An 8581-nucleotide genomic window follows, 5' to 3' on the forward strand; every position below is an offset into this window, starting at 1 on the left:
GCGGTTCCCTCAGGAGACCCATCACTAATCTCTGCGTGGTGATCCCCACCGCGCAGGAGAATGAGACAGAGTTGTGAATCTTTGTTCGCTGTAAAATTGGTTTCCCAATTTCGGGGGAGGATGTAGATTCCCAAACCAAAATTTATTGGTTCTTTTCGTTATTGTTGTGATTTCTATGTTTGGCGCCACACTTAAAACAAAGGCTGCGCAGTAGTTGTGCGCGTGCAGACCGCGTGGTTATGTTTGCTTGTTGTTGTGTTGCCAGTTTTTTGTCATGTGTTTAAACCATAACATTCTATTTGAATAAGGATTCTGCTTGAATAAGGCGTGCGTAGTGTTTACGTCTGATAACCGTGTGACATTTGGAAGTTTTGCCGGCATCTCATTGATGCAGCTTGTGAATGTGATTTCGCAACGGGCAGCCTGTGTCTGCTTAGATTGGTCGCAAAACAGTTTGGTGAGTGTACTAGAATGTCTGCAAACCGTATATACAATTGTGTTTCTTTTTTGTTTATAGAAACCGTCCCTGTTCTGGCGCGTTGACGTTGTGCCGGTCATTTCCGTTGTATTGAATACAAGTCTTTGTTGTGTTCTGCTGGCTTGGCCACTACCTAGGAGAATTTGGGACGCGTTTTTAACACATTTGAGCTAAAGACCAAAACTGCTGAATAGCGTGTAACGCCTCCGATCCGTTGAAAAAGCACGTTACACACTGGACATATCAAATTGGAAGCTCATCTCGTCTCTCCGGCTTGTCATGTGGAGAAGATGTGATGTAAATTTCGAAAAGATCGCTAATTGCTATGTAGAGGGCCATAAACAAGCCGAGCGAGTCTAAATTCAATTAAAGATGATGGCGATTAAAATCAGTTGATTCCAGGATAAAGTAATTACGTGAACACAATAACGTCGTAATACTGCGAATCATGACACAATGATTGTTAACTGTCTTAACCCTGCAAACGTCTCAAAGTTAATGACATTGACATGAAAGAAGTTGCTGGATTTTCTGGTATGTTGCATGCCCAGAACTGGGTAAGTGCTATTATAAAAGATATGTGTTCACAGCTTATCCCCGGTCCTGAATTAATTTATTTAGGAGATGCTGCCAACATATATTGTGTACATGTAATCTTCCATTTTCATTCCAAATCGTTTTATTTTAATAATCTTTGCCCTCTACAATTACAAAATAAATTCGCAATTATACCACTGGAATTTGCTGCGTTTTTTTCAGTAGGTTCAATAATGCCAATTGTGACTGTTTCATTGTGGTTTGTGTAATCACAATTTAGATTTGTGACGTAGGGCATAAGTACCAACAAATGCACATAAAATCCTGGCGTTGAAGCAAAATCTTTTTTTAGCAGATTATTTGAGCAGCATGCATAGGGCGTATCAACCCATAACTCCAGCCAACAATAAACTATTAAAAAAGCGATGGGACCAAAACCGTTTTGATATTCACCGACGCAAAGTAATTCAAGGTAAGCCTTAAAAAATTGGCAGCGATCATTGGGTTCTAGTTTTCTTCTGAATATTTTTGTTTCTGTTATCATTCACTTAAAAAATAATAGCCTTTTGTAATCAAATCATCATTTTTCACAGAATTAAAGCTTTGTTAGTAAAATTGCATTTTCGCGTTTTTGGTGTCTAGCATTTCCTTGACATTTAGCTGTGGCGATTGTTTTTACAAAAAATAGAAAGCAATCATTGGTTCTTTATGTTTTCTTTGGGAAGCATTCCAATTTTTAAGCTGGTGGTTTATGTAAAAAGAACCTGACTATTTAGAATATTAAATTTAAAAATAAACGATTACAAAACGTTGCAAACTACAATCGCAGGGAAAAGGGCAAAATTCGGTTAACTGACGTCACTTTTATTAGAATTCCTTTATTTAAAAAAAAAATCGGTATGTGCTGGAGCTAATCGCCATCAAGTTTCCTTTTTGTATGTGTTTACAATTCACTGGTTGATTCATAGACTGAAAGGAGATTGCTGCTCGTTGATCTGTTTGTTACACATTTGTGACAGTGTGAATTCAATTGCAAGGATTGACGTGTTTATTTATTTATGTTGTATTTATCTGTCACACCTTTGAGGACCGGTCCGTGAAAATATTGGATGCATCGAACGTAGTTTTGGTAGCCTAATGCTAAGGGGTTGTTTTAAATGTGTTAAACAGTCAGTTCAAATGCTAAGGGGTTCGCATTTTTGTTTTAAGTTTTAGCTAGAAATCCTACAAACTAAGTTAATAGAAAAATGTACTTTATTAGCATGTTGCAAATAACAGCTGATAGAATGGGAAATTAAATTTTGTGATCGAACAACAAACACACATCAATTGTTCAGAGCTACAGACAGCAGTTCATACTGTTTCAATCTACAATGTCTCGTCAAATTTCAGTGCCTGCCTGTCTAAACAGTTACCAGTGGCATTGACGAGACGTTATAGGTCGAAACAGTGGGTACTACTCTCTGCATATCCTAATCACTATTATGGCTATTTTTTTCAAACTTATTGAAACCTTAACAGACTAAGGTAAGATAGCCTAAGGATGTACATATACAGTCGATGAATAAATGATATCAATACATTTATTTTCATATTTATTAGAATTTGAAACAAAAATTAATTTTCTGGAATAAGAATTATTGTAACGTTTTCAACATCGACATATTGTAGTAACTATATACAATCATAAAAGAGGCTCTTCTTGCACACAAGTACCCGGAAAGTTTTCATGTACAAAGAGAACATTTACTGTAGATTACCAATAAATTAGGTTGTATATGGTAGGTATCCTTCACTTATGTCAGCTACTTTTTACGCAAACTTCCAAACAAGGGGGCCATCTTACCTGAACAGCATGGCACAAAATTAACTGGTTAGAAATACAAAATAAATAAATACCGCCACCTTAAACACGAAATTCCACCATGTTGTTCACGTTGTTCCACTACACTAACCTCAGTCAAAAGTTTTTACGAAATGAAAGCAACGATGTGTCAATTTAATGTTTACGTACTGAAAAAACAACTACAGAAAACAGCGGTGATATAGTTTTGTGAAAAAACAGTTTTTTTAAATTATTGAACACTTTAGGCGTGCATAAAACTCCAAGGTGATTGATACAAGACTGCTATGTGGTAGACGAAATATTGTTTTAGTTTCAGGTAAGATTGCATCCTTGTTAGGAAGTTTGCCTTTGTGTAAAGAGTAGTTGACAGATTAACGATAAACCTACCAAATTTAACTCAATTTATTGCCATTATATAGTGAGCTTAGATGTTCTATTTGCGCATCAAAACTTTTAGGGTACTTATGTACTGCAGTGCATGAAGAGTCTCTTCCATCAATGTAGTTAGTCTACTACCATAAGTTTTCCTGGTGAAAAGGTTACTTTACTATTTACTTCGTAATCCAGAATTGTTTTTTGTTTAAAATTGCCAATAAATATGAAAATAAATGTATTGATGTCCTTTATTCACCGACTATATGTATACGTAGCCTACATTCTTTTTTGCAGAATGTAAATCAGAAAGGCCCCTCTTACCTTGATCCATTAAGCCTTAATGGGACAAGGTAAGACGAAGTTTGAAAATGAAGTAATGTTTTCCAAACCAATGCACGTAATTGATTGAACTTTTGCTGTAAATTATCGCAGAGGCCTTTTCCCAAACCTATTTGACTTTTTGGATTTCGAACGTGCAGGTAAAAATAAAAAAACATCGTTTTTTCCTTAAAGAGCATATGTCACGGTTATGGCAACTTTGCGTAAAACTAAAGGTAGTACATCTACAACAAACATGTATCCAAAGTTTTTCGGTTATACGTCAACTAAAAAATGTAGAAAACTGCACGAAAAGTAGCTGCGACCAAAAATCGTAAACCTTTTTCGCTGTGCCGTAATTGACATCACACAAGGCGCTCGTGTCGAAAAAATGCATTGTTCAGATAGGAGAAGGCGCTTTCGCACGATTTCGTTCGCAACGGTAAAAATGCGACTTTGATCAGCTGTATCTCAGAAACCAGTCGCCGTATCAGGCTACATTTTCCCCAAAAATGTTTTAAAGTTATGAACATCACTTAGTTTAATTATTAACATGTTTTATTTTTCCGTGTCACATGCACTTTAGAAGTCCATCTTGCCTATGTCTACTTTACATCAGTTTCTTATTAGACTACTAAACGAATTTTGAAAATAGTAACTTAGCTATTATTTGCAACTTGGTAATAAAATACATTTTACTTTTCTTGACCTTTTATATCATTTTTGGCTTGAGTTTAACAAAATCGACATTGCAGCAAAACAGTTTATCGACAACAGACCTCCAGAAACATACATGCACTTGCATTTAAAATTAAAAAAGCTACAAATGGAGGAAGAGCGATTAGCAACTGTGGAAAGGGACAATAGAATACTAATGGAGAAGATGAGTTATATTATGCGAACAAAGGTAACTTAAGTCAGTCCTGTATCGTAACTTAATGAGATAATATATCATAATTTGCCAAAAACTTGTTAAAAGGGGAGAGTAGACAACTGGAACAGTTATGAACAAAAAAGCTTAAACAAAACCAAAAGGCAAAGGGAGTTGTTAAGAGTTACTCACGAAAATCAAGCTATTTTAAAACGTATATCTTCAAAAGAACCCCATTACAACCACTTCGTATGGGAGGACGGTTGGAGGGTAAGACTGTTTCTTATATCGTATAATAATGATGGCTGTTACGGCCAAGAATTTGGACGCCGATTTAGATTCTGTCACTAATTTTGATAAACCTAATAGGGGTCCGTGGAGCGAATTCAGGGGATCGCGAAGAGCCCGTAGTCTTTCTGAATGACTGGTCGTGAAACTGTACTGGCATAATCTAACTTTATGTGCAATGTTGAGTACGTTTCCCGCACCAAGCGGTGCTCCCTATTCTATCACAAGCAACAAGATGGCGGTTGTGCACACACACAAAATTCCTGAGTTGTTATTTCAACTGGTTGGGCGGGTGATTGGCAGCATTAACCAAGCGCCCGACCCGTATACCAAGAATAAAGCCTGATCGGGTTTCGTGCCCAGGGCATCCTGGATTCAAATCCCGGTGTGGTCCAAAAAAAATGTTTTTTCAACTGGGGCGAGTGATTGGCAGCATTGGTCAAGAGCCCGACCCGTATACCAGGAAGAAAAAACCTGATCGGGATTAGTGCCCAGTACATACCCTGGCCGAATCGTAGGTAACGGGGAACGCCATGAAAAATTTGCTCAAAAGTTTGAGAACCACTGCTAAAGACAGGTTTAATCAATTTTTGAATTTTTAGGTTAACCAAGGATATATGGCAAATATATCCAAATATCCACAAGACTGGGGATATACTAAAAATTCTCTTCGATATTCGTCGCAACCGCATTCTTACCATCCTAACAAATTTATACGACGTGTAAGTAAATATATTTATAAAACTAACTTACTTTGGTTAACTGTGGATGTTTAATACAATCCGAGACTTTCACCTAAAAAAACGACACAATGACTAGGCTAATATGTACACTGCATAATCATAGGTTGAACAAATATGTAAACCGTTTAACATTCGACAAAATATTAAATTAGGCTTGAGAAGGTTTTAACAAAAGTCATTTTTATAAATATTGCTGGGTTTCTCTACTGGGGTATACAATGACCGATCAATGTGATCTACAGTAGTTTCCCTATTATGTATATTTTCGCTGCGGATCAGCGATGAAGTTCATTTTGTATTGGATCATTACCAAAAGAAGGTCTTCACATTTTTTAATATTATATGTGGGGTCAACAGAGTTTACTTTATTGGTCAGGTGATTCATGAACCCATCATTTAATGTTGTTTTAGCCAAAACATATTGAAAATAAGGACGCTTGTGGATAAAACAGCGTAAAAATTCCCCCAAAAAAGACGCCCAATCACAAATAAGGACGCTCACATGTTCTAAAATGTCGACCAAAAGGACAATTCTTAGAAATAAGTAACAGTATGAAAACACTGCTCATTGAACGTCAACTCCTGCAAGTAATCCTAAGTCGTTCGTCTGAAGTTGTCTAGATATAAATATTTCGCCTGTATTTACAGGCATCATCGGTATCGGTAAAAACACAAACAACGCAGTTTTAAAATCTAAATGTTGTAATCCTCAGTCGTTTATTTTGGTTTTTGAACTGCGTTGTTTGTGTTTTTAGCGATACCGATGAGGAATTGTTATGAAATCTGTTACTGAGTCTTTGTTGGCCATAAAGAAAACATTTAAAGTATACAAACTTTCTTTTGTCATTAAACGTCACTTCGATATTTACCTTTAAAAGTGTTACATTTTTAGACTACTCTTCCAAAACTTAAAACTGAGGATCTGGAATGAAGCATTTCAACCGATCTGAATGTAATAGACAATTGAATGCAAATACAATTTTTCGTGTAGTCAGTGACATAATAGGCTATGCTTCACAGCATTTGAAACCTTTTTTTACAAATACCAGTTGAACCCAGAAAAATACACTAATCTTTAGCTTAAAATTAAGTAAAAATGAAAGATATTTACAGAAATCCTAATCTATATAAAATATAACTGCTGCAGTCAGAGAATAGGATCAAGGGCAATCAGTGTGACGTTACATGCCATATTGTCATGCAACCTTAGAGTAAGTTATTAAAACAACCGCGGGCAGCATTAGTAAAGATAAATTCTAGGACTTTTCCAAAACTGACAAAGTTTATTCGTTTTTAATTTTCACAAAACTGATTTTGGACTGTAAAATTTTCACAACAGTTATTTCGCACTGTCGGAAATAACTGGTTTTTAACTTTCAAAAGTTTATTCGTTTTTAATTTTCACAAAACTGACTCTCTCGTTTTCGGCGAAGAGAAAAAGGCAAGCTTAAGCTGTCTCAGCCTTCGATCTAACGCGGAGAGTAGTTTACGGGACAGCTCAAACCCATTGCGACAAGTGCCGCGAAGAAGTTAGTTTTATGTAATTTATTTTTGAGGTTGTGCCTTGTGCGTTTAGGGTTTGCAGTTTTACGCTAAAACTTTAAGCAATAAACTAGTTCTAGTACAACTACTTAAGTCTGCTGTATGCTACAGCTACAGGAATTAAAAGGATGTTTTTACTTTTGGTGGCAATTCAGTTTTAGTGCATTAATTTTGATAGGTTTATTGTTGATTACACTGCTCGAATGAATTTAAGCATCAAGATTCAAAAAGCACAAAACTTATGAAAATTCATTTCGAGGACCTAAGTTGCATTTTGCAGGCTTGTAGCAAACAAATGCATTGTAGTGCTTGAAAGAAGAATAATGAAGCTTTTGTCCCTAATGATGTGCCATGTACATTTTGCATGACAGCAAGAACAATTCTCAGCAACTGGAACTATTTTTTGGCTTTGCAAAACCACACATTTGTGTTAACTGTTTTTATTTGCTGCTGGATGTGCTATAATAGAACAAGTCAATGCAAACTGGTTGTTTATTCATTTTTACTGCATGTTATTTGTGAAAGAATTATGTGAACAACAATCAACCATAAAATACAAAAGCAAGCTTATGTGAACCTTTTCTGTTTGTCAAAATAAAACAAATATGACAGGAACACCATGACACAAGTTTATGTTATGTAACTACCACATCTTCTGTATATTTGTTTCAAATTTATCAACATTGGGCTGCTATGAAACATTCCATCCAGCCTTTTCAGACACTCAATTGTGCATGGGATAAGACAGCTTCTGAAAAGGATCCCGTGAAGAAGGACAGAGACAATTAATACAACTAAAGTAAACATACAATTTTCACTTGAATACTCGTACCATGGTGTTGTTGTGAACACAATCCGGAAATTAAGCCTTTTAGTTTAATCAGAAATTAAAAAAATATGGGTTGAAGCAGGCTTTTTAGTTAAATCATCTATTATATATCTGGCAAAGTAAACTCACATTATAATCAAGGACCAATTTGCAGAAAGCCTTTAAAGGCGTAAACTAAATGCCAATAACTTTTCTCTGCATGCTTAAATCAGAAATATTTATGATTTATTTAGTGCAGAGACTGAATTTACAGCCTGTCAGCCCGAGACAGTTTAACTTAAGCTGACTTAAAAGCCCCATGTAAATTCGTCGTTTTCGCGCGTCGAATTTGAAAATCACGTGACCCGGCTACGAGTCGACTTGATGCTCAAGTCGACTTGGCCATGTAAACAGGGTTAGTGTTATTTAATCATACGATACCATAACTCGTCCGGATGGACGATGTCATTAATCTGTACGTTTCTCTTCTGGGTATGCCACGTTGTGGTAGTGATGCTGCGCAGTTATTTTCGCGCCAACTGTGGTATGAAAGGTAGTTAAACGAATTTTGTAATTGTTTTCATAGAACACTTCAAAAAATCATTTGTGTTGAAATAGGCTACAATAATACGAACGTGTTTCGAGAGCGTTACTAATGTGTGCGCAGTTGGCCGACTGTTAAACCCCGTTTACATGACGGTTTAAGACGGCTTCGAAGCTGACTCGCCGATCCGACTCTCTCGTTTTCGGCGAAGAGAAAAAGGCAAGCGTCTTA

General features: G+C 36.2%; 1 protein-coding gene across 1 annotated transcript; it reads left to right on the top strand.

Annotated features, from left to right (window-relative positions):
- The first annotated feature begins 1363 nt into the window (after positions 1–1363).
- LOC145903354 (uncharacterized protein CFAP97D2-like) lies at positions 1364–6454 on the top strand. The gene is made up of 5 exons (XM_082991431.1): positions 1364–1487; positions 4310–4461; positions 4534–4695; positions 5316–5435; positions 6349–6454. Exons 1-5 carry the CDS (start codon positions 1385–1387, stop codon positions 6385–6387), a joined length of 576 nt encoding a protein of 191 aa, XP_082847557.1. The 5' UTR covers positions 1364–1384; the 3' UTR covers positions 6388–6454.
- The last annotated feature ends 2127 nt before the right edge of the window (positions 6455–8581 follow it).

The sequence above is a fragment of the Ascidia mentula genome, chromosome 5 (assembly GCF_947561715.1).
Source record: "Ascidia mentula chromosome 5, kaAscMent1.1, whole genome shotgun sequence".
Taxonomy (NCBI): domain Eukaryota; kingdom Metazoa; phylum Chordata; class Ascidiacea; order Phlebobranchia; family Ascidiidae; genus Ascidia; species Ascidia mentula.